The following is a 25,762-nucleotide window of genomic DNA, read 5'->3' as shown; positions in this document are numbered from 1 at the left end:
AACCTTTTCTGATCAGAGTTTCACTTCATAACAAAAAACAAACCCCATCATCCAATCAGCCCATGGTAGCTACCTTTTCCAGTTTCTGTACAAAAGAATAAAAACGTTTCAGCATTTCCCAAAATCAAAATGAAATGTTAAAAAATGAAACCAAAGAAGAAATCGGAACAAAGATGGGATTAAACCAAGTCTCTGCCTTTCAACCAGTGAATTAGCATTTTCATTCTGAAGCTGAATTAAAGCCCAAACCGAGGCTGGCAGGGAGCTCGATACTGGGCTGTTTGTGGGGAAACAGCAGACAAAAACATAGAAAAACATCCAATTCTTTATTATATTCACGGTTGTTAACATCAGAAGCATTTCCATGCTGATAGTCACAGACAGAGAGCATGCAGTGTTGCATGTTGGGAAGAGGGCGTCCGACTCAGACGTCCAACACGTTTGAAGATGAGAAGCGCCTCACAGACGCGGGCCGTAACCGAGCACAAAGAAACGCACGCCACAAGAACGCCACACAACTCAAAGTACACTTAGTGAGGTTATCAAAATAGAGGCTTTATGCTGTCCTTTCAAAAGAAAACCAGCGGATTTGCTCATTCCGTTCCTTTCAGGCAGTGTTTCTCCTCTCAGATCAGGGAGATGTTTGGGTGGATGCTGCATTTGCACCCCCATCCACAACGTCCTCCTCAGAAAGATGAAGGAAGGAACGCTGCTGCCTCAAAGGAAGGAAAGACGCAGGAACCTGAACACAGCCAACGGAAATCAAACCTGTGGCGCCTGAAACAACCCACGGTACGAAGAACACATGACGAGAAGTTTCAGTTCAGTGCGAGAAACTGTGACACCTGGTGGCAAAAAGCAGATAAAGCTCCACATTTTCCACAGAGAAGCATTGAGTGGATTCAAAACCTCCTCCCTGAACCGGACCGGATCTCTGAAGACTAAAGTTTGAAACGTCTCCAGATTTCCATCTTTTCAATTCAAATCAGGAGAAATGAGAAAGCAGTTTATTATATTGAAGCGCTGGAACCATAAAACCGCCGGGACTGGGTGTTGGGAAAAGGGGCGGGGGCACTGATCATGAAGTTTTCCTCTTCATGGCTTCAGATGAGGCTGGATCGGATCCTGGGGCCGTTGAAGAGAATCCCGCTGATAAACTAACTTAAAACACAAAGCTCTGCCACGTTTCTTGGTCCCGTGAAGTCAGCAGACGAGGACCGGAGGATGAAGATGGAGGGTTTGAAGATGGAGGGTTTGAAGATGGAGGGTTTGAAGATGGAGGGTTCAGTCTGTGGACTTTTTGGGTGGCTTAGCATTTTGGTCAACCAAATATTTAGCTTATGCCTCTTCAGAGATCTAAGTTTCAGGAAAAACAATAAACTTTCACTGATTTCTTTAAAACAAAAGTCATGAGTTGCAGACCTAACGGTGTGGTTTTTGTTTTTGTTTTTTACAAATTTTTCTATAAACATTTAACACAAAATCCAGTTTGCTTACAGAGAACCTGATAAGTAGTTCTGCTGACCCTGTTCCCCATCGCGGATGAAACTGGTGAAGCGACTGGCCACAGAACGTGGGGGTTCGGTCCCTTCATGCTCCTCTGAGGGGACAGACGTGTCCAACACAGGAACAAGCACGCGGGAACAGCTGCAATACTTTCTGCAGTTGCACCAAAACACTCCTCTGCACTCAAATCTGGGCCTCGGTTCTCTTTGCAAACTGCAACTTGCAGCAACCATTGAAGTCACGGCGACAAAACAAAGAGTTCTGAGCCACAATTTCAATTCAGCTAAAAACTACTGAAGCCAAAAGTGAAGTTCTGCTCAAACAAAGAGACGAGGAGGACACAAACCAGCAGGAACCGTGAGATGCCGAGTTCCGGGAAAAATGAGCTTGAAGTGATTCTCCAATCATCAAAGGAATGCAGGACATTTCATCAGATACAAGGCACTATAGATTTTGCTATAGAACAGCTAAATTAGGAGGATTTGGGTTGAGAGGGACGGGGGACGGGACGGGGGGGGGCATTTCACCACAAGATGTTTGACTGACGACGGTGAAAGTCTGAAGATTTCAAAGACGGAGAGTGGCTGAAGAAAGGCTACAGGATGAAGAGGAGCGGCTTTAGGACTGCATCTCAGCGCGAAGCATCCATGGAAACCAACAGCAGAACAGCAATCTGCAGCAGGAAGGGAAGAGAAGCGAAGCAGGAGTTTACTCGAGTAAACCTCCAGTCTCAATGTGAACACTTCAGAACCTGAAAAGTATCTGATTTGAGTGTCTGCGCAGCCTGATGAAGATCTGGCGACTCAAAGGGTTCTTTGTGCATCTGTGGTCTTTGAGGTTTTGTGGTTCATCCAATCATTTTGTTTATCAATTAAAGACATGAACCTCAAAGCGTTTGCTAGATTCCTATCACAACTGACCAAAGCAACGAGGAACCAAAGAAGAGGATTTTCTCACGGACAAGCTTGTCATTCTGTCAAACTCCTTTCTAGTGCAGACAATTCTATGTTGTTGTTTTTTTAATCTATGTTTCATTTTGTCTCTGTTTTTCATTTTAGGCCGACACGAGTTGGTGTGACCCTCAAAGTTCCTTCAATCCTTGCTGCTCTTTAGATCTGATCTGTGGAAGACTGTTCTACGTTAACCGCTCTTTGGTATGGAGGCAGTTTGGGAGAAGAAGCTTCTGGACTGATGGGAAGTCCAAATGTTCCCAACAATGAAACAAAGATGGTTCTCTTATGGGATATGAACCACTTCCTTGTTTCTGGCATGGACACATCACAATCTTTAAATCTGGTTCCTACCTGGATAAGGAGTTCTCTGATGTCAGGTCTTTAGGAGATCGCATTGTGTTGAAGTTCCTCTTGGGCTGAGACACTGCAGAACATTAACACAAACTGGGTTTAGACTCCAAACCTCCTATCCGGACTGGTCCCGCCTCTTTTTACAGCTGATTCCTCACACAGCGCTTTCAAGAGAAACCAAAGACTGAAACGGACTAAAAGAACCTGCAGGTCCAGTAGCTGCTCATTTGGGGGCGTTATTTCAAAACAAGCTCTGACCAGATTGTAAAAAAGATGTTGGTCCCTCCTATCCTCTGACTGTCATGTATGAAGAAGGTCCTGCAGCTCCTCACTGCACCACCTCTACCCAGCAGACATTTCTAAACTTCTTCATGATTCCTGTTTCTTCAGAACACAGACTTATGTTCTCAGCGTTCATCTGCTAGAATTTTTGGTTCAGGTGATCTTTTACACCTGCTAAACCAAGAGGACTTTGAGTTTGAATCGAGATGCAAGTCAAACCTGAACGTGCCATTAGAAGCATCCTTGGAGTAAAATGATACTTACTGGTGACCTGGTGGACTTTCTTGACCATGGAGTTGTTCTGTGATCCGTCTTTCGGACCTCCAATTCTGAAAAACGTCAACAAAGAACCGAGTCATTTCCTGGATGGTTTTTAACTTAGAATTCATGAAATACAATATTGGTCTTGCCAACTCAAACCCAACAGAAAACGGGAAGGATTGGTGAGGAATCTCTGTGATTTAGAGCTTCCGATCATCTCAGTTTTCTTACTCACAGAAGAAGAAAAGAACCAAAGTAAAACAGGATTTCTGGAGGTGGTGTTACCTTTGGACGCGAGAGGGTGGAGCAAACACTCCATATTTGGGCAGACAGCTGAAGTAGCGCACTCCAAACACAGAGCCGTCATGTTTGCCTGTGGGCTGGTCCAGCTCGATGCCAAACCAGTAACCTGCAGGAGATAAACCAGGTCACTCTGGAGCTGTCTGTTTGAAGAAGAACTTGGTTCACACAAGATGATTTTCACAGTTGACATCTTTCAAAAGCACAGATGTAAAGTCAAGAAGAGGAAACACACCTGGAGCAAAGTCTGTTTTCCCATAGAAGCGAACGATGCCATTCTTCTGACCGGCCACCAGGACCTGATCCCCCACTTCTACGTTTGTTCCCTCTGGATCCAAATTGGCAGCCAAAGACTTCTTCTTCTGGGCTGAAAGCACAAAACAAAATGAGGGTCATCCAAGCGTCGGGCATCTTCTTCTATCCTTCAGAGGCCTTGCCAGACTTGGAGTCTGGTTACCTCTTTCTTTCTCTTTCTTCTCTTTTTCTTTCTTGGTCTTCCCAGCGAGGCGTGAAGCCAGGTCTATGCGAGGGGTTCTGGGGGTGGAGGTGACAGACGATGGCATCTGATCCACAGCCTTAGAAATCTTTGAAACAGGAGCGAAAATGCCTGCAAAAGGCGGGAAGCACAGATGCAGTTAAACCTGAATCTGACTCCAGTCATTTGTCAAAGATGGAACTTCCTGTAACTTCTATAGATCAGATTCTGGAAGCTTCTCTTACCCAGCTTTGGAGGGCAGATGAAGTAACGCACACCGCCAACACTGCCGTCGTTTTTTCCCTCTGGCTCGTCCAGCTCCACCCCGACCCACTGACCACTGGCAAACTCAGTTGTTCCACAGAACCTCAGAGATCCCGTCTAAGAAACAGAAGGAGGAGAAGTTAGACTGAAGCTCTTGGATCATGAGAGTAGAGGAATCGCTCAGACTGTGAGGGTTCATACACACAGAATTCCATGAACAGACAGGAACCAGACTGATCACAGGCTCCAAAAACAACTGAAGAGTATCATCCATTGAATGATGGTCTCTGTAGAGCAGTGTTTTTCAACCTTTTTTGAGCCACGGCACACTTTAACCCTGACAAAAATCCCGCGGCACACCAGCATCCCAAAAACAAAAAAAAGAAAATTCATGGTCTGTATTGATCGACAGCACCCCCCCCGCGCGCAATCTCACGTGGATTTTTGTGATAATTGTGGCAGAAAAAGCAGGAAGTTGCGGCTGTTTTTTTCTAAAAGATGAACCACCAGCTAAAGACGAGCACTAGCTGGTATTTTTGTTAGAACTGAGCGACTTTATCAGCAGAATTAAGAACAAGGAAGTGAAGACTTTAACCACTTCTGATTGGTCAGACTGATGACATGTGATTAAGTCTTCAAGAATGATTGGCGGAGACAGTTAAAGGGGCGGGACTTTTCCTTACACAGTTATAGCTGCAGCTAAATCGCGGTACCGTCAACCTCATCAAAATGTATTTTATAGAATTAAATAAACACAAAGAAAAAGTCATTTTAAGATCTTTCATATTCCTAACTACTCAGTGTTTTATCAGGGCCTGTTTGGATGAACAAAGGGCTGATTTCCTGGAGATGGAAAATGTTTTTAGATCAGTTAATGAGGGCAATTTCTCCACGGCGCACTTGACCATCTCCCGCACACTGGTTGAAAAACACTGCTGTAGAGGATCCACTGCAAAAACTGACTCAACAAAGTAAAAAAATATCTTCTGTGTTTAATTTATGTTTACTTCTGTACTTCAGAGACTAATGGAACAAGTCAACGACTTCTTGAAATGTGAAGATGATGATTTTTAGAGCAAACACGGCTCTGTACCGAATTCTGTTCCTTAAATTAGATTTGTTGATAAGTGAAAAATATGTCCGCATCGGAAAACCTTTCATTTTTTAGAATATTTGACTTCATATCTTAAGATCTGGTTTTAGAGTAATTTAAGTGGGGGGGGGGGGGGGGTAGCATCCAGATCAGAGTGTTGAAGATTTTGTTCATTTCTCTCTCCTTGATGTTTCACAGGGCTCTGTAGTTGGTTCAGATTTATTCTTGGCATTTTATGTCAGTTTCTTTGTTGATGACATCTGCCTTTACCTTTAAACCCATAAGGAGTCCCTGAAACTAAAGGCACCTCGTAAAGGCTCTAAAGGTGACTCAAGGCTTTCTGCCTTGATTAAATGAAAGTGTGTGTTATGATTAATGCACCAACATAACACACACTTTGGTTGGCATCGATTTCCCCCTGTCTTCTGTGGAACCAGCTCTGGTCTGGAATGTCCATTATGTTTAAACCCTCAAACTGGAACAAAACCACCTGTTTTTGAATACATTTGTCAAAATGTACCTTATTGTCGTCCAGCACCACACGGTCTCCCAGCTTTAGCCCCAAAGAGACTAGCATCAGGTTTCCCGGGATGTTGTCGTAGTTGAGGAGCGTAGCTCTGGGAAGGTTGCAGCTGAGCGGGACGGCATCCAGCAGCAGCTGCTTCAGCTCTTTGGCCGCCATGGCCGCCTCAGCCTTGTCCAGGCTCATGTCCATCGGGTCTGGAACTACCTCTGCCGGAACCTGACCTTTATCGTTCTGAACAAGTAAAACAAGAAGGTCTTGACTTTTGATTTTCATCTCACAGTGGAATCTGATTGGGACATCAGGGTTTCAGTTGAGGACCCATGTCCTGACCTTGATTCTTGTACATGTTTTGTTGGAAAAAAGATGGTCTTACCCGAACGGTGGGATTAGCTCCATGTTCCAGCAGACATTTGACGGAACCCAGGCAGAGGTTGCAGGCAGCGATGTGCAGAGCAGTTCCATGGTGGAAGTCACTGCATGTGGAGTTCAGCACTGTGGGACACGTGGAAGAAGAGGAGGAGGCTCGCCCGCTTTTCTCTATCAATGACTGATTTCTTGCTAACTACAGTTGTGGGAGGGGTGTCGGGCAAACCTCTGGGTTTAGCTGCTTTCAGCAGAACACGGATGAGCTCCGGCACATCAAAGTACGCAGCGTAGTGCAGGGCGTTCATGTTGGTCCAGCGACTCCTCAGACTCACATCAGCGCCCAGGGAGATCAGCTGAGCGGAGAGACGCAGCGCTGCCGCCGGGTCACCTGCACACAAAGAGGGCTAAACTCAGAGGCAAATGGAGAGAAAACCAGCAGGAATGTGGAACCAGAACCACTTCTTACAACCAGATCCTCAAAGACAAATTGGTCATGTGCTTGTAACTATATGAAGAACTGATAACAGACTAAAAATGTTGTTAGGTGGCATGAAGACTAAAATGATTTGAATAGTTACATGTCTTTGGAGGTTTAAAAAGAAACAACAGAAGCCAAAGTCGCATGAATACGACTTTTTTTTATCTTTTTTGGTTTGTTTTTGTCTGTGCTCAGCTGTCATTGAATCCCAGACTCGGCAGTCATCATGTCATTAGACAATAACCAACTTTTACCCTTTAAAGACCAGATTGTGGTCAGAAATTTGCTTTACCAAAATACTACCACCTCTGTTTAGGTTGTGCCCTTTTTCTTTTTTTGCTTTGCTGTCTCTTTTGACAACTTCAGTCATTTTTAAACAATTTCTTAAATTTACTTTCATATTTATAATGACCTCAGTGCTTGAAGGGATTCTTTGATTTGAACAGAATCAGAATTCTTGAAGATACCATTTCGTTCAAAACGGTTGTTTTCAGGCTGACAAAAACAATGAAGAAGTCACTCACCGACTCCATGAGCTCCAGCTTTACAGCTGTAGTGAAGCAGCGTCATGTCGGTCAAACCGTCGCGGTCGTTCACGTGACAACCTCGTTTCAGGATCTAAGAGACAAGCAGATCAGTGTTTGGAAGTCAACAAGTCTTTCTATTGTTCCTCCGGTACTAAACACTTCGATCAATGCTGTTAAGGGATGATCCAGAAACGTGGACTGTTTGAACCAACGCTGATGTTTCTGCTGCTGAGTGTAATTCCAGGAACTCAAATGCTGCTTGACAAGAAGCAAACAGTTTATAGAACCGTTTATGGTGGTGGGACACAGGGTCTTCCTACAGTTTCACATCTGAAACTCAAGGTCCATCTTTGGTTCTGTTTGTGACTAATGGGCTTTCCTCCTCCAGAGTGAATTAACCCCACAATGAGACCCAACAGTAATGTCTCACTGTCCCTCTCACGTCACTGATGGAGATCAGAGAATCCCACGGTCAGAGAACGTTCTGCCCATAGAGCGGCTTGGTGACGTCTCTGAAAACGTCTACAGCTGACGTCTGTCAAACTGCTTGACCTCGAGCTGCTTTGATTTTTAAAAAAACACAGGCAACATGTGATGAATCTTTTTTTCTAGCTGCTGGAGGCCTCAGTTGGCCTCGTGTGGGACTGACACATGGAAAATCAGGGTCTGATTCCCAGGGGGGGAGCTATGAGCTTCATCCAGTCTGGGTCCTTGGGCAACACCCTCCATGGCTAACTATGTAGCCACAAGGGGGGCAAGTCTGGGTCCCCCTGTGGCGGTCCCTTGGCCTGATAAAATACAGAGTTGAGTCACGAAAGGGCACCTGTGTCAATCAGTGAAAGCTGATCTGCTGTGTCGACCCCTGAAGGGATACGCCAAAAGGTGAACAATGACATGTATTGGATCTTTTTGTTACAGCCTTGAGTGATCGGACTGAGGAGGCAGAACCATTGAGGAGTTCTTCAGACGACCCCCTGTTTGTTCTCTGAGTGGACCTGCCCGTCACTAAACACCTGCGTGTTCTCACCTCTTTGCCGATAATGTCGATTTTGTGTTGGACTTGAGGAACCCACTGGCGGACGATGGCGAACAGTTCTGGAATGGTGGTCCGAGGGTCCATGAGGATCTCTAAACAGGCCGGGTCGTTTGGGTCAAAGAAGGTGAAGGCTGGAGAAAGACAGGTCCAGAACAAGTCAGAGACGGTTCCAGGCGGTGAAGCCGTCATCAGATCAGAAGGTCGGTCTGACTTCTGCCAGCACAGCAGATCTGAGGCGGGTTCTATTTCACCGACTCATGAGGATGACCGTCTCCACAAACTATCAAATATAGAAGTCAGAAGCTGCAGCACAAACAGCCTCATGAAGAAAAGGCTGCTTCTCCTCTCTGAGCCTCTGAACCAGATTGACTCCAAAGGCAGAGAAGAATCAAAAGAGGTGAGGAGTCACAAGGAGAAGTTCCTTCAGAACTAACCAGTCTTTCTAATATATTTGCTTGGATGTTTTTATTGTGTAAAACTGTAAAAGAGATGACTTTTGTTGAAACTCTTTTCTCTGAAAATGGGTTTTATGAGTGGAAGGATCTGGAAGACGAGCAGCAGCTGATGGGAGGCGCTGCATGAAAGCAGCTTTGTGTCCTCGGACCTCTGTGGAAACTGGGGCAGCGGCTCTGCTGAATACCAATGAGGGAGCAGCCCCCCAGCAGCTTCCCCACATCCCCATCTCTGATCCCCTGCAGCTGCTGTTTAAGGCGGTATGGCCGTCTCCTTCACCAGACCTGAACATTGGAGACGTCACCTTCTGGCGCCGCCCAAATTAGGTCAGTCCAGTCACAATTTTCTTGTGATACGTTACGGAGACATTTCATCTGTAAACACCACAGCTAATGTGTTCAGAATTAAAGGATATTTTTTTAAAGGTGAAACACACGCCGTTCAAACAACAAGGGGGAATTTAAGGTAGAATAATGAAAAAAATTGTATGGAGCTTTCTTAGCTTTAATAGTTTTGGACTGGCTGCACCTTTAAAGGGTCTATATTAAGCTAAATCAACTTTTTGGGCTTTTCAATGTATCATAATGTTCATTCCTCACATAAAACAATCCCAAAGTGTTTTTTTAATGCATTCACACATCTCCGAGTATTCCTCTAGTATTCCTCTAGCCCCTCCCAACCCACAAAAACGAGCGGGTCTTCTCATAGTGACATCACAAAGTGAGGAACCGCCCCTTCCAGGAAGAGTCTGTGCTGCCAGCCCCGCCCCCAGACTAAGACACACCCACTTTCTCTGTGGAGCTAGCGGTGATCAGCTAGACATTTTACTTTTCTATGAACAATATTCACATCCATCTTTGTCAAAGTTGTTTTTTTCGTGGGAAAAAACAAACAACTCTAGGATGATGTCATAAAATGGGCGGCACCCACAAGGAACGAAAGGCGTGGCCTCAGAGATTGAGTTGTCCTACTTCTAAAAAAATAAACTGTAAAAACAAGTCATATTAAAAACTAATAATTCATTAGTGTATCAAAGGTAATATATTATTATATATATGGTTATAGTTTACTCTGAAAGACTTAAGAATAGTAGAATATATGCCCTTAAACAAATGTAGTCTCCCTGTCAATTTAAGGGGGTATTACTATAGATGTGGATTGGTTCCTCTTTCAGATGAGCTGAAAAGTGAGTTTTAAGGTGGAATGACGTACCGTAGTCCTTCGGCAGTGGTGCTTGCGCAGATGGATGCACCATGGCTCGGCGCCGGGGCTCATGGACCGGACTCTGGAACTCAGTTATGGACGGCGGCTCAGGCTCCTGCTCAGCAGGAGGCGCCTCCTCCTCCTCCTCCTCCTCTTCCTCCCGCTCCTCTTCCTGTTCATCCCCCTCATCTTTGTCCACCTCAGCTTTCTCCTGCTCCTCCCTCTCTTCTTCTAACTCATATTCTTCCTCCTCCTCCTCCTCCGTCAGAGCCTCCTCCTCCTCCTTCTGGGTCCTTCCCTCCTCCTGCTCCTCGTGGTCGTGCCTCTCCTTCTCCTGCACCTCCAGGTTCTCCTCTTTTGTCATAGTCAGAGCTGTTGCAGCTGGGCCTGTCATAAAGGAAAAGTTCAGAGTCAAACATTTGTGCAGAGAAAACTCCATTCATGAGGCTGGTGCCCCCCCACGTTTGGTTTCTAGCATCTGTGTGTGTGTGCGCGTGTGTGTGTGTGTGTGATTGTGTGTGTGTGATTGTGTGCTGATGAGGTTGAGCGACGGCCTCCAGCCGACAGCAGCGGCATCTGAAAGCCTCGCCTGTCAGTCTTCAGCGTCAACAGGTCCGACTGGATCAGGAGAACGTCCCCTTTCGGTAAACCGAGCAGACGCTGAGAATCCGTCCATCTCCAGACCCGAGAGGAGACGGGGGGGGGTAAACAGAAACCTCCAGACGCTCATTTCATCTCAGAATTTCTGGACACTGCGGTCAGAATTTGTGGGTTCATCTGTAATCTGGATTATTCTGAGCTTTCAGTCTGGGTTTTGGTTTTGACTCATTTAAGTCTCAACGGGATTCAAATGAAAGTTGGGGCATGAAAGTTTGGATTACAGATTACTGTAAACAACAGTAATCTGTAATCCCACGGGTGAAACGACCAAAACGTATGCATGTGGTGAAACAGTGACAGTGATATGAGAAAGTCTGCCCCCCCCCTGATCATTTTCCAGATTTTTCTTGATAAATCATTGGTTGTTGTGATCATCAATTTCAGTTAAATCTATCATACAGCAGATGAACACAGTGATATTTGAGAAATGAATGAAGTTTATTGGATTTAAAGAAACTTTGCTATAAGTACTTAAACAAAAATAGGCAGGTGGGTAAATGTGCCCCCCCCTGTTGTTTTATTGATTTGACTTCCTTTAGCAATAATTATTGGAACACAAAATTTGTTTCATAAGATCATTGACCCTTGACCTACATACAGGCACTTTAACGTTGGGAGTTGGGTCATCTAGACCCACTAGACAGAGCTCTGAACCTTTTTTCTTCAATGATTTGTGATCTTCACTGGTGTCCATGGATTACATGAAATCTTTCCACCTTTATCCACCTTTGTCATGGTAGGAAGAACACCTCAATGGAAGGATGGGGACATCTAAGATCATCATCATCATGGCGAGGTTTCGTAGACGAAGATTATGAAGAGGGCTGTCCACGTCGTCTACAAGCTCGCTCGTGGCTGAACAATCCAATGTGGGAAAGGCAGACCCTGCGGCAAAGGCTGCAGGTGAAAGTCTGTTCTGGATTCAGTGCAGTCGTAAGGCCGGCTATTCTCCTTTGTCATTGTCTTTTAGACTCGTCCGCCGATTGTCTTCAAAAGAGGAGACAGCGTCTTTGATGTATTGGCGCCAGGTGTCACTACCTTTTGCCAGAGTAGACCACTGACGATGGTCGATGTTGCAAGCACCAAGGGATTTCTTGAGAGAGTCTTTGTATCTCTTTTTCGGTGCCCCTCTATCTCGCTGGCCTGATGCAAGTACGCCATACTAAGATAGCACAAGGTGGCCAAGAGCAAGTTTTTCTCCTCATTGCATCTTCTCTGTAGAATGTCAACATGGGAACATCCAAACAGCTGTCAGATGAGCTGAAAACAAAGATTGTTCATCATCATAGTTTAGGTGAAGGTTCCAAAAAGTTTGCTCAGAGATTTCCACTGTGAGGAATATAGTGAGAACATGGAAGACCACAGGAAAAGTTCAAGCAAAGGCCCGGAGTGGCCGGACCAGAAACATCTCAGATAGGCAGAGGATGGTGAGAACAATCAAAGTCAACCCACAGAGCAGCTCCAAAGACCTACAGTGTGATCTGGCTGCAGATGGTGTCACTGTGCATCGTTCAACCATTCAGTGCACTTTGCACAAGGAGATGCTGTATGGAAGAGAAATGCAGTAGAAACCTTTTCTGCCACAAACAGAGTCATGTGAGGTTTGCTGAAGCACATCTGGATAAACCAGCTTCATTTTGGAATAAGGTGCTGTGGACTGATGAAACTAAAATGGAGTTATGTGGACAGAACAAGGGGTTGTTTTAGTAATTTTAGCAGTTTCTTTAAATCCAATAAACTTCACTCACTTCTCAAATATCACTGTGTTCATCTGCTAGATGATAGATTTAACTGAAATTGATGATCAGAACAAACAATGATTTATGAAGAAAAATCTGGAAAATGATCGGGGGGGGGCCCAAACTTTCTCATATCACTCTAAACGACTTTCAGCAGCTCATCTTTTTTGACACAGATCCACTGAAAGTCTGGCGCCGTTTGCCTTTAATCAGGATCCTCAACAGTCTGGGGGGGGAGTTTGGCTGCATCCGAACCGCCACAAAAACTGAACTCATCCACGACGATATTATGCAACACGAGGGATGAGTCAGCGATGGAGGAGGGGGTCTTCCTCCTGCTGTGGTCATGTGACCTGACATCTTTGTGTTCCTTTTTTTAGACCCAAATCAACATGTCTACCTCCCAGAAGTCTCAGCTTTATTTCTGTGCATCAAAAGAATCATTAAACTCCAGATTGCTGCATTAAATTGTAATCAATCATGATCAACAAATGAGAGTTGAGGCTTTTTTTAAACATCAATAATCCATCAGAACATTTTTAGTAACTGTTTGTATTTCTATGCTTCCATCTTCCAAACTGACCTAACGCCTGTGAGGTGACGGGGATGCTGGAGCCTATCCCAGCTGACTGATTCTTCAGTGATCTGTAAAGATGTTGGGCTGAACCATCTGAGGGTTTAATGAGACATCTGCCAGGAGGGGGCATCTTCTCATCAGGAACCCCAGATATTTGGACATTCAGGACCACAACAAAACCCAAAAGGATGCAGGACCCCACCTTACATCCAGGACCCCACCCTAGATCCAGGACCCCACCTTAGATCCAGGACCCCACCTTAGATCCAGGACCCCCACCTTAGATCCAGGACCCCACCTTAGATCCAGGACCCCACCTTAGATCCAGGACCCCACCTTAGATCCAGCACCCCATCTTACATCCAGGACCCCACCTTAGATCCAGGACCCCACCTTAAATCCAGGACCCCCACCATAGATTCAGGACCTCCACCATAGATCCAGGACTTCACCTTAGATCCAGGACCTCCACCTTAGATCCAGGACCCCCACCTTAGATCCAGGACCCCACCTTAGATCCAGGACCCCCACCTTAGATCCAGGACCCCACCTTAGATCCAGGACCCCACCTTAGATCCAGGACCCCACCTTAGATCCAGGACCCCCACCATAGATTCAGGACCTCCACCTTAGATCCAGGACCCCACCTTAGATCCAGGACCCCACCTTAGATCCAGGACCCCCACCATAGATTCAGGACCTCCACCTTAGATCCAGGACCCCACCTTAGATCCAGGACCCCACCTTACATCCAGGACCCCACCTTAGATCCAGGACCCCACCTTAGATCCAGGACCCCACCTTAGATCCAGGACCCCACCTTACATCCAGGACCTCACCTTAGATCCAGGACCCCACCTTAGATTCAGGACCTCCACCATAGATCCAGGACCCCCACCTTAGATCCAGGACCCAACCTTAGGTCCAGGACCTCACCTTAGATCCAGGACCCCACCTTAGATCCAGGACCTCACCTTAGATCCAGGACCTCCACCTTAGATCCAGGACCCCCACCTTAGATCCAGGACCCCACCTTACATCCAGGACCCCACTTTAGATCCAGGACCCCACCTTAGATCCAGGACCCCACCTTAGATCCAGCACCCCACCTTAGGTCCAGGACCTCACCTTAGATCCAGGACCCCACCTTAGATCCAGGACCCCACCTTAGATCCAGGACCCCACCTTACATCCAGGACCTCACCTTAGATCCAGGACCCCACCTTAGATTCAGGACCTCCACCATAGATCCAGGACCCCCACCTTAGATCCAGGACCCAACCTTAGGTCCAGGACCTCACCTTAGATCCAGGACCCCACCTTAGATCCAGGACCTCACCTTAGATCCAGGACCTCCACCTTAGATCCAGGACCCCCACCTTAGATCCAGGACCCCACCTTACATCCAGGACCCCACTTTAGATCCAGGACCCCACTTTAGATCCAGGACCCCACCTTACATCCAGGACCCCACCTTACATCCAGGACCCCACCTTAGATCCAGCACCCCACATTAAATCCAGGACCCCCACCATAGATTCAGGACCTCCACCATAGATCCAGGACCCCACCTTAGATCCAGGACCTCACCTTAGATCCAGGACCCCACCTTAGATTCAGGACCTCCACCATAGATCCAGGACCCCCACCTTAGATCCAGGACCCCACCTTAGATCCAGGACTTCACCTTAGATCCAGGACCTCCACCTTAGATCCAGGACCCCCACCTTAGATCCAGGACCCCACCTTAGATCCAGGACCCCCACCTTAGATCCAGGACCCCACCTTAGATCCAGCACCCCATCTTACATCCAGGACCCCACCTTAGATCCAGGACCCCACTTTAGATCCAGGACCCCACCTTAGATCCAGGACCCCACCTTACATCCAGGACCCCACCTTAGATCCAGGACCCCACCTTAGATCCAGGACCCCACCTTAGATCCAGGACACCCACCATAGATTCAGGACCTCCACCTTAGATCCAGGACCCCACCTTAGATTCAGGACCCCACCTTAGATCCAGGACCCCACCTTACATCCAGGACCCCACCTTAGATCCAGGACCCCACCTTAGATCCAGGACCCCCACCATAGATTCAGGACCTCCACCTTAGATCCAGGACCCCACCTTAGATTCAGGACCTCCACCATAGATCCAGGACCCCACCTTAGATCCAGGACCCCCACCTTAGATCCAGGACCCCACCTTAGATCCAGCACCCCATCTTACATCCAGGACCCCACCTTAGATCCAGGACCCCACTTTAGATCCAGGACCCCACCTTAGATCCAGGACCCCACCTTAGATCCAGGACCCCACCTTAGATCCAGGACCCCACCTTAGATCCAGGACCCCCACCATAGATTCAGGACCTCCACCTTAGATCCAGGACCCCACCTTAGATCCAGGACCCCACCTTAGATCCAGGACCCCACCTTAGATCCAGGACCCCACCTTAGATCCAGGACTTCACCTTAGATCCAGGACCTCCACCTTAGATCCAGGACCCCCACCTTAGATCCAGGACCCCCACTCCTCCTTCAGAGGAGGACCCTCTGACCCAAAGGACAGTTTGACATTTCAGTGTTTAAAATCCTCCGGATTCGTCTGACATTTTCATAGAAACGTGGTTCTGGTTCCGTCCGACTGACGGTAAAATTCATTTCCATCAGATCTGAGGGGGAAAACCTGCAGGCGTGTCTGCAGATCATGTGACTTCAGCCCAGAGATCATTTGGCTCACGCCTGCAGGTGACCGAGAACAAACTTTCACTCTTTTCCAGGTCAAATTCACTGACCTTCAACCACTTTGATTCATGAAAAACGTTTTTTCCTTAGCATAGTTTTCCCATTTTATTTTGAAAAGTCGAGTAGTATTTTGAAAGGATGGGCGCCACTCTAACAGTAATTTGACGTTTTCTTTAAATTGGGCTTTCATCCTTCACTGCACCGAATGAGAAAACACAACAGGAGACGTGAAAATGTGACATTTTTCCCAGATTGCACTGCGGTTTCTCTCCTCACAGCTCCAGTTTTTTTATTTAAAAAAACAAAGTCATGAATGTGATAAATGACTAAAACATGAATCTGCCACCATGAATCAAAACAGAGAAAATTCTCTTTTGACTTAATTTGATGGGAAGTTTAAAAAGATCAAATGTTTTGATGGATTTGTGCTGAGATGAGGAGGAGCGCGTGCTCTGCGCGCGTCCTCCTTCAGGAGGGAGCTCACGCGCTCCTCTCCGTGACCTTGTCTGGAATGTTCTCCGAGGAGAATCTCTGGTCCTCACAGAGAACCGGACCGAGATTCTCCTCCATCAGAACAGTTCTGCTGTTTTCAGGAGGATGCAGGAGCAGCAGGGAGGCGAGGCGCCATGGCAGCCTCCTCCTCCTCCTCCTCCTCCTCCTCCTCCTCCATCAGCCTCCATCTTACATCAGACCGAAGCTCCGACACAAACAACCCGCCCAGAACCGCCTGGAAACAAGGGTCTGCAGAACGAACCGAACCCTCCGTTCGCGGTTCCGTCGATCATGTGCGCAAACGGGAAATAAAAACGCCCCAAACAATGAGGGCGCGCGCGCACACGCAGGTACCTGCACGACTGCGCATGCATGCAGCGGGCCCGTTAGAACCGGAACCAGTCACGTCAGAACCAGAACCAGTCACGTCAGAACCAGAACCAGCAGGGATCAGATGAATGCTGAGGCTGGATTCAGGGCCATTCCCAACCCTCCTCATCCTCACCATCTTCATCCGCACACCGATCATGTGATGAAGGTTATTGATGAGGATGATAACGGTCAGTGATGAAGATGGGGATTATGGGTGAAGATCAGAGCGCGCGGGGGGTGTTTACCTGAAAACAAGCCGCTGTCCGCTGGTGAGGAAGATGCGCGTCTGTCTGTCTGTTCCGCAGCGAAACGCACAATGATGCCCCCGCGCTGCCCTTCCCCCTTTTCCTCCCGCCCCAGACCAGTTTTTCAGAATAAAAGTACTACTTTTCTCCCACGTTTAGAATTAGTCTCTAAACTGTTTCTGTCTTTGTTAGGGGGGGGGGGGGTATTCTATCTTATCCATTCATGTAAAAAAAAAATAATTTTCATGAGATCTCACCAAGAACCCGGTTTATAGATAAACCCACACAGACAACAGCACAAATACATTTTACCAACCGCAGAGTATAGCCTCTTACATCACTTCTGTTTTATTTTGAAATGTACTCTTGCGGTCGTTTTCTACCTTCATTCATGCACGCACGGCACCAAGCAGACCTCCAAAGGGTTTCACTTTCACACACAGTCAGGGGATCAACCCTCTGGTCTGCAGCGGCCCCTAAAGCTACGCAAAAGCAGACCCCCCCCATCTGGAATCAGTCAGCTGATCTGCAGCAAATAAAGTGAAGTGAAACTCAAATGAAGACATTTAGTATTCCGCAAAAGTTCCTTTGGTTCAGCACCAAACCACATCTCTGTGGTGGTGAGAAGATGGACCTGGGCTTTCTTCACATCAGTTTGTCTTTTTCCATGTTTGTTCAAGTTTCTGTTTTATGGGGAAAAAAACAAGTGAAAAAGAAAACCAACACTCATCTGACTTAGTGACACTTTTTATTTGTCTGGAGTTTGAACAAAAACAACGTTTTCATACGAAACAAAAGTAAACATTTTGCCTAAATAATGTGGCTACAAGGAGAAAAGAATGAAAGCCATTCAACTCACTGATCCGTGTCATTAACGTTTGAGCGTACAAAACCAAAAAGTGTTAAAAAAAGGCAAATAAAAACATTTCACGAGCAGGACGTGTTACAGACACACAGGAACAATGTTTCAGCTCAGAACATGAATACGAGTTATCAGCTCAGGAGATGATTCCAACAGTTATAAATATCAAAAGGTTTTCATAAATCTCCATCAAAACAAACATTTCTTCAGTTTAACAATCCTTCAAGAATCTGGACAACTTTAACAATCCTTTATTTGACCATCAGTGACTGTCAGGCTTAATGAAGCTGAACTTTGTCAACGTTTTAACGTGTTTTTCTTTTAAGGCAGCAGCACTGACAGTCAACAGGAAGTAACACAATGACAACGGACAACACAAAACCTTCAGGAGCGAGCGCTCGTCACATTCAGAACAGAACAGCACACCTGAGCAGGTGAGAAGCATTAAATGTGGGAGACAAATGTTAAATGTGGGAAATTCTGTTTAAAAAATACAACAACAAACTCTGATAGATATTTAAAAAAGACATTTAAAAAAACCTTTTTGTTTTTTTTCTATCTTTAAAATATCAAAATGTAAAGTTATTCTAAAGATTTGTACAGTTAGTATAAGAAATATGTTGTACTTTCAAATTAAAAGCTTAACAGTTTTCAGTAAGGTTGTCTGATAATTGTATTCTAATCCCAATGAAAATGTTAAAGGAGCCTAAATAACAGCCTATGGTCAGAATGAAAGGACACATTTGGGTTATGGCAGGTCTAAATAAACACAAAATGAAAACTTTGTAAAATAGTTAAATGCTTTGAACTCAACAAATCCATCTGGCATTTGTGTTTGTATTGAACACAAATGTTGGGATAGAGAATCTGTCCCACACAGATGGAAGATGTCCACGTCTGAACTCACAGAGCGCTCCTGCAGTTCCTCACAGCTGGGATCAGCCTCCGCCGAGCCTCGTTTGTCATGTTGTACTCGTCCAGGTCCAGCTGATCCAGAACCTCCTCTGACATCTGCAGCATGTAGGCCAGAGCAGAGCAGTGGATCTCTGAGAGTCTCTTCTCTGCTCTGTTCTCTGACTTCAGAAACTCCTGAACGTCTTTATGGACTGAGAGGTCCTTCATCTCCATCAGACAGTGGAAGATGTTGATTCTTCTGTCAGGAGAGATTTGATCTCCACTCATCATCTGCCATGGCAGAGAGTAGTCTTCTGGTGTCTCATCGTCCTTCTGTACCATCTTGAGGTTGTTGGTGACTTTCTGGATGGTTTCTGGACTCTGGTCCGTCTGACCCAGCAGACCTCCTAAGAGCCTCTGGTTGGACTCCACAGAGAGGCCATGAAGGAATCGAACACAAAGGTCCAGATGTCCAGTTTTGCTCTGCAGGGATTTCTCCATGACTCTACTCAGAAACTCATCCAGAGATGAGATGTTTCTTTGATCCTTCAGGAAGTCCTTCATAACTTTGGTGTTCCTGTTGGAGTAAGAGTGGAACATGTAGACTGCAGCCAGAAACTCCTGAACGCTCAGATGAACAAAGCTGTAGACCGCTTTCTGGAAGATTCCACACTCTCTTCTGAAGATCTCAGTACAAACTCCAGAGTACACCGAGGCCTCGGTGACGTCCAGACCGCACTGCTGCAGGTCTTCTTGGTAGAACATGATGTTTCCTTTCTCCAGATGTTTAAAGGCCAGCATCCCCAGCTTCAGAAGAACTGTGACATCAGCTTCTTTCAGCTCTTGTTGGTTTAAGTTCTCTCCTTGTTGGTACTTGTTCTTCCTTCTCTTTGCTATAACCAACAGGAGACTAGAGTACATGTCTGTTAAGGTCCTGGGCAGTTCTCCTCTCTGCCCTGGGGTCAAAAATTCCTTTAGAACTGCAGAAGCAATGCAGCAGAAGACCGGGATTCTACACATGATGTGAAGGCTCCTGGAGGTCTTGATGTGGGAGATGATTCTGCTGGACTGCTCTTCATCTGGGAACCTCCTCCTGAAGTACTCCTCCTTCTGAGCATCATTGAAGCCTCGTACTTCTGTCAGTCTGTCCACACATGAAGCAGGGATCTGATTGGCTGCTGCAGGTCTGGACGTGATCCAGACCAGAGCTGAGGGCAGCAGACGTCCCTGGATGAGGTTTATCAGCAGCACGTTGACTGAGGACGTCTGTGTGACATCAGACACCGCCGGACTGTTGCTGAAGTCCAGAGAAAGTCTGCTTTCATCCAGACCGTCAAAGATGAAGAGAAGTTTGCAGACAGACAGCTGCTCTGCTGGGATCTTCTGGAACGTTGGATGGAACAGCTGGATCAGAGAGAGAAGACTGTGCTGCTGGTCTCTGATCAAGTTCAGCTCCCTGAAGGACAGAGGAACCACAGCACTGATGTCTTGGTTCTCCGAGCCCTCGGCCCAGTCCAGAGTGAACTTCTGCACCGAGAAGCTTTTTCCAGCTCCAGCAACGCCACTGGTCAGAACCACTCTGATGGATCCATGCTGGTCAGGTAAGGGTTTCAGGATGTCCTGGTTCCTGATTGGAGCATCATGACGCCTGTTGGTCTTGGAGGAGGTCTCCAGCTGCCTCACCTCATGTTGGGTCTGGACCTCTTCTCTCAGTCCCTCTGTGATGTAGAGCTCAGTGTAGATCCGGTTCAGGGGCATTTCTTTTCCTGATTCTTCAGTTGCATGTTCACATCTCCTCCTCAAACTGATCTGATGTTCATCTAATGGCTCCTTCAGTCCAACATCTGAAGAAGAAAGACAGCAGAGAAAGAAATCTTTTTCACGGATCCCAGCAGAACACCAGCAGAACTTCAGTATTCAGATATGAGATCTTCAGTCCCCCTTTGGGCTTTTCTGCTATGACTCACCTCCACACTGAGGACAGGAGCAGAGTCCTGAGTCCCAGGATGAAGTGATGCAGTATCTGCAGAACCAATGTCCACATCTGGTGGAGATTGGATCTCTCAGGAGGTTCCGACACAGAGGACAGCAGGACGTCTCAGGCGTCTCCTTTCTGTGGACCACAAAGAGTCACCAGCAAAAAGATTAAAAAAGTGATCCTTTCCTTTATTCTTGACAGAAATGCATCATGTTAAAAACGTTAACTATTTCCTTCAGTTTTTGAAACACTGATGGAAAAACATAACTTTTTAAACACAGTTACTGAAAGTACCAAATTAGTTTTGTAAAAACTCCGATTTGACTCAAAACTTGATTTGTGTTTGTTAATCAATGTTCTGCAGCACAGATGTATTTAAACCAGAACAAAGTCTGTATGTTTTAATCCCAGTCCCTCAGGTCCGTTCACAGAACCAGTCTCTTACTCTGAGCCCAGTGGTCCAGGTTCGCTCAGGAAGGGTGGATTCCTCTCTTTGGAGTTTTTGCTCTTCATGGACCAACAGCTTGATGCTGCAGACTGGATTCTCTGTGAGAGCTGCTGACCTCTGCAAACAAACATCAATGTCAGACGAGTTGCTTCTCATTGTTTCAATGACTTTTCTGTGGTTGGTTTGTCATGGCGACTGTTTGGCATGCTGCTAAATGAATCGTGTTTGTCTTATATACATGAGAAACTGTTCCTTACTTATTAGCATCTGGAGGTGCGGGTTCACTCATGTCGGGTGGATTTATCTCTTTGGAGTTCATTCTTCTTAACTCATTTCTCCATGCTGATGACTGGAGTCTCTGTGAGAGCTGCTGACCTCTGCAAACAAACATCAATGTCAGACGTGTTGCTTCTCATTGTTTCAATGACCATGACAGAAAACTGCCACATGAAAATGTGAAAAACTCAGAAAACAGTTGTAAGGTCTTTAAAGATGGGGTCTTTAAGGACTTTCTGTGGTTGGTTTGTCATGGCGACTGCTAAATGAATCGTGTTCATCTTAGTTTACATGAGAAACGGTTCCTTACTTAGCATCTGGAGGTGCGGGTTCACTCATGTTGGGTGGATTTCTCTCTTTGGAGTTCATCCTTCTTAACTCATTTCTCCATGCTGATGACTGGATTCTCTGTGAGAGCTGCTGACCTCTGCAAACAAACATCAATGTCAGATGTGTTGGTTCTTCTTGTCTCAAAGTCCCACCCCGATCATCTTTTGATTTATTTTCAAAGCGTTCCCAGAAAACTTTTAATTATAATTCTGCCATTATAGCTAAAATAACAAAAAACCTTGTGTTGTTTTCTAGGACATAGTTTCAGTAGAGTGCCAGGAGTTTGTTAAAAAATTCACCTGTGGGTTATGGGCAGGATCACTGGCACAGAGCAACCCTAGGCCCACTTCCCATCATCCATCTGTTTACATGCCGTCCCACTATCTTACAGCCCCTCACAACGACACACTTAGCAATAGCAAACAACATCACAACTATCCAGTTGTGCGGTTTTGATCCAGATTCCAGCTCAGACGAGGAAAACAAAGACGTTCATGGAATCACTTGTCTGTAAGCGGATGCATCAGAATGGGGCGGAGCAGGGAATTTGAGGCCCGGCCCAGCGTATATACAGTACTACGTCACAAACAAGATCTTTTTCAAACTGAATGTTTCCGTCTGTTCCTGATTCCCAAAGATTAGATTAAAGAGATACTCAGAAATTGAATTGTGAGCTAATTTTCTTCATATTTGTCCTCCGTCGTCAGAAAAATGCCACATGAAAATGACTTTTCTGTTGTTGGTTTGTCATGGCGACTGCTAAATGAATCGTGTTTGTCTTAGTTTACATGAGAAACGGTTCCTTACTTAGCATCTGGAGGTCTGGGTTTGCTCATGTAGGGTGGATTTCTCTCTTTGGAGTTCCTTCTTCCTGACTCATGGCTCCATGCTGATGACTGGAGTCTCTGTGTGACCTGCTGACCTCTGTAAACAAACAACATCTCAGGTTAGAAGGCCTTCAGATTTCAAGGAGAACAGTAAAGATCAGACAGTGGGGATTGTAGGAAAGAATATTCTTTGTCTTAGGATCCAGTACTGGTCTGCTTTAGCATCACCCAGCTAAGGTCATCTTCTGGTGCTGATATGCTGTCACCTTGTGGGCAATTCAGATCACAGTAAAAACTTGGATTGGATGGAATTGTCTCTGTTAACCTCAGGGCAGACTCTGTGTTAGATGAGTGATTACTTTATCTCCACTGATCATTTTGACTCATGTATTTATAAATATCCAACCATTTTTAATTTCTGAAACTCTAGAAAACATTTCAAATGGAGAGTTTCGTCTCCAGTTCTTGATCTTTAGCTAAATTCATGACCAAATATCTTCATCACTTCTGATCTAAGCCGACGGTGAGTTTCTGCCATCCATCTCCAATTTTAGCTTTTGAATTCCAGCGCTAATCTTCTGAACTGTGTGATGAATGCAAGGTGTTGCTAATTTTAGAAACATGGAAACTCTGTGGTCGAGATAATCACTCAAGTATGTTGGCCCACCTGTAGATCCTGTAGCACCAGTAATGCATTTCCTTATTATGACTTTTTAAAATGTTTAAGCTGTGACTCAATCACAGATATAATGTTTTCAGTTTGCACTTCTTCTTTTAGCTGAGGCCCAAACACAGTTATAAATCAGGATAAGTAAGCAAGAAAGGATGCTTGTGTGCAAAGGAAGTTGGGTAAAAGTTCGTTTGTATCCCTTGTTCTATCCTAAACACTTTAACATTGGGAGTTGGGTCATCTAGACCCACTAGACAGTGCTCTGAACCTTTTTTCTTCAATGATTTGTGATCTTCACTGGTGTCCATGGATTACATGAAATCTTTCCACCTTTATCTACCTTTGTCATGGTAGGGAGAACACCTCAATGTAAGGGGGGGGGGTCTTAGGATAGCACAAGGGTTAAATGGAAGCAAAGCTGCAGGGTTGTACAGTTCATTACTTTTCCATTTGCTTTGATTAGTATTTCACTAGGTAGCACTTCATTTTACTGTCCACCTTTCCCTGCTTCATCGATCCTGGTGACATCCATCTTCCACAGTTTGAGGTTATTGGCATCGTGCAGGGATCATAGTGAAGTTATCTTAGCTCAGAAGACAAAGAAAGTGCTCCTTACCTTGAGTCTGAGAGTCCAGCTTCATTGGAGTCTGGATGCTGGTTGTTGGACCAGTCCTTCATTCTGAAAAGAGCGCAGGATCCTGGAGACTGGACTCTGTTCTGGTCTGAAGCCGTCATCTTCATGGGTCTGTGTGAGGCCGAGCCGACAGCTGAGATCCTGCAGACATGACCAAATGCTTCTACTCAGTTCTTGACAGACAACCGGAGGAGGAAGCTCAGTCCAGGCCTTCATCAGAAGAATGTGGGACTGGCAGCATTCAGATCTTTCTAGTCTAATGCCAGCACGCAATCTAAGCTCACGCTATACTTGCTGCTCCCTGATCCCTTCCTGTGACCATTCACCTGAACGGAGATGCTCCTCCCCCTTTTTTGCACTGTCAAACTTATTTATAGGAACACATTCTCAGCACGGTTTGGGACAAAACATGACAAGACAAGAAGAAGTGAGCAGATCCAGAGCACTGACAGGATGATGCATGAGGACGGTCAAACTGAAAGTGTCCATGGACACTGACACTTTATATACAAGTTTGTAAATTAGGAAGAAATTTGGAATCCTGACTTCTGCTGTAAAGACCTTTACAAGACCAATCAGGACATGGTTCTGTTCAAAGCCAAACAGAGGAGAACACATACTGTAGTCCTCTTTTCATGGACATACAGCTTATAATGGGTTTCACTCAATCACAAGTCATCTCTTGATGTTTTAATTCAGTTAAAGGCAAAGACAAACGTATTGCTGCCGCTTTTGTTAAGAAAAGAAGAACCCAAAACGATAAAAGAGGAATCTTGAAGTCAAAAGTAATATAAGAAAAGCCACATGTACTGAAAATCCATGAAAACCACACAATACTTTTTCACTGATAACAAAGAGATGAGTATAACTGCTTGAGGTTTCTGTGACTACAGCTGCTCAGATCATTCAGAAGCTTAAAGTCCACAGGACTAAAGATAACTTCTCTGGACGTGACTCCAAAGGAAAACCTGATGGCAAACTGAAGGAAACACAGATGGAAACCAAAGAGCCCAGAACTGCCTTGAAAGGTTTTAACGCTCAACTCCAAGGTCCAAAATCATCTGTTTTAGCCAAAGTGGAGTTCATGAGGACAACAACAGCGAACACAGCTGTTGAAAGAAATTTTGGAAAACATACAGTGGAATTTCCCAGAGTGCTCTTTGGCAATCCTGAATCTTTTTTGGAACATTGGCTCTCCATTCCCAAATACAGAAAGGAAATGTTCCAAGAAAGGAAAACTGTAGAAGTCTCACTGACAAGTCGTTTGATTACCGCTGTTATCTCAAAATCCTTTAGTTAAAGGTACCCTCATTCAATACTTTGTTCTTCAACAGAAAAGTAAAGTTTGTTTTTCATGTTTGTCAGTTTGAAGGTATGTCTTTCACTGATGGAGCTGTCAACATTCTTTACTTTCGTGACTAAAGCAATCAAAGGTCTTACGCAACAGTTGGTGTGTTTTTTCCATTGAGGCCAACTTTCCATTTTCAATATGTCTTACTGCATTCCTACAGCCTTGCTGATGGAATGAAATGCAGTCTGGTGGCTCTTCTGAATCTTCCTGCCAGAGTCCTCCGCTAAAGCTTAGACCAAAGGTTTGCAACCCGAGGCCCCAGAGCCACACGTGGCTCTTTTGCCCCTCCACAGTGGCTCTCCTCCTGAAGGAAAATAAAATAGTAGCCCTAAATATTCCAAACTACCTAGTTAGCATTCACTTACACTGGATTGGCTAAATGCATTTATGGCAGAGGTGCAGTAAAATAAAGTGTTAGGTTTTTCACCACAGCTGTCTCTGCACTAAATCAGGAGGCCTCATGCTCTCCAAACGCTCTTGTTTTTCTGCACAGGATGGATGTCACAGGTTTTTGGTTGGTATTGAATGGCGTGCTTTGCCACCTTTGACAAACGTTCAGTCGATTTCAGGTAAAATTCTCGT

General features: G+C 45.6%; 2 protein-coding genes across 5 annotated transcripts; both read right to left on the bottom strand.

Annotated features, from left to right (window-relative positions):
- Positions 1 to 307: 307 nt before the first annotated feature.
- On the bottom strand, positions 308 to 17,031 carry clip3 (CAP-Gly domain containing linker protein 3). Its single transcript, XM_023962034.1, has 14 exons — positions 16,911 to 17,031; positions 10,084 to 10,461; positions 8,410 to 8,549; positions 7,380 to 7,473; positions 6,604 to 6,765; positions 6,385 to 6,503; positions 6,006 to 6,242; positions 4,374 to 4,509; positions 4,111 to 4,260; positions 3,889 to 4,020; positions 3,639 to 3,762; positions 3,357 to 3,421; positions 2,811 to 2,883; positions 308 to 2,179 (listed from the first exon to the last, which is right to left on the bottom strand). Exons 2-14 carry the CDS (start codon positions 10,436 to 10,438, stop codon positions 2,125 to 2,127), a joined length of 1,842 nt encoding a protein of 613 aa, XP_023817802.1. The 5' UTR covers positions 10,439 to 10,461; positions 16,911 to 17,031; the 3' UTR covers positions 308 to 2,124.
- Positions 17,032 to 17,639: 608 nt separating this feature from the next.
- LOC101171265 (NLR family CARD domain-containing protein 3-like) lies at positions 17,640 to 25,762 on the bottom strand. 4 transcript variants are annotated; one of them, XM_011482162.3, is made up of 7 exons: positions 23,812 to 25,762; positions 22,506 to 22,622; positions 21,679 to 21,795; positions 21,350 to 21,469; positions 21,090 to 21,209; positions 20,634 to 20,779; positions 17,640 to 20,510 (listed from the first exon to the last, which is right to left on the bottom strand). In XM_011482162.3, the coding sequence occupies exons 1-7, from the start codon at positions 23,934 to 23,936 to the stop codon at positions 18,676 to 18,678; spliced, it is 2,580 nt and encodes an 859-aa protein (XP_011480464.1). In that variant the 5' UTR covers positions 23,937 to 25,762; the 3' UTR covers positions 17,640 to 18,675. The 4 variants fall into 4 exon arrangements, with proteins under 4 accessions (XP_011480464.1, XP_020563644.1, XP_020563643.1 ...); XM_020707985.2 differs by lacking the exon at positions 21,350 to 21,469 and having other exon boundaries at positions 23,812 to 25,761; XM_020707984.2 differs by lacking the exon at positions 21,679 to 21,795 and having other exon boundaries at positions 23,812 to 25,761.

This window comes from Oryzias latipes, chromosome 13 (genome assembly GCF_002234675.1).
Source record: "Oryzias latipes chromosome 13, ASM223467v1".
Classification (NCBI taxonomy): domain Eukaryota; kingdom Metazoa; phylum Chordata; class Actinopteri; order Beloniformes; family Adrianichthyidae; genus Oryzias; species Oryzias latipes.
The sequence above is the reverse complement of the archived record's forward strand: the minus strand, read 5'-3'. Positions and strand labels throughout refer to the sequence as shown.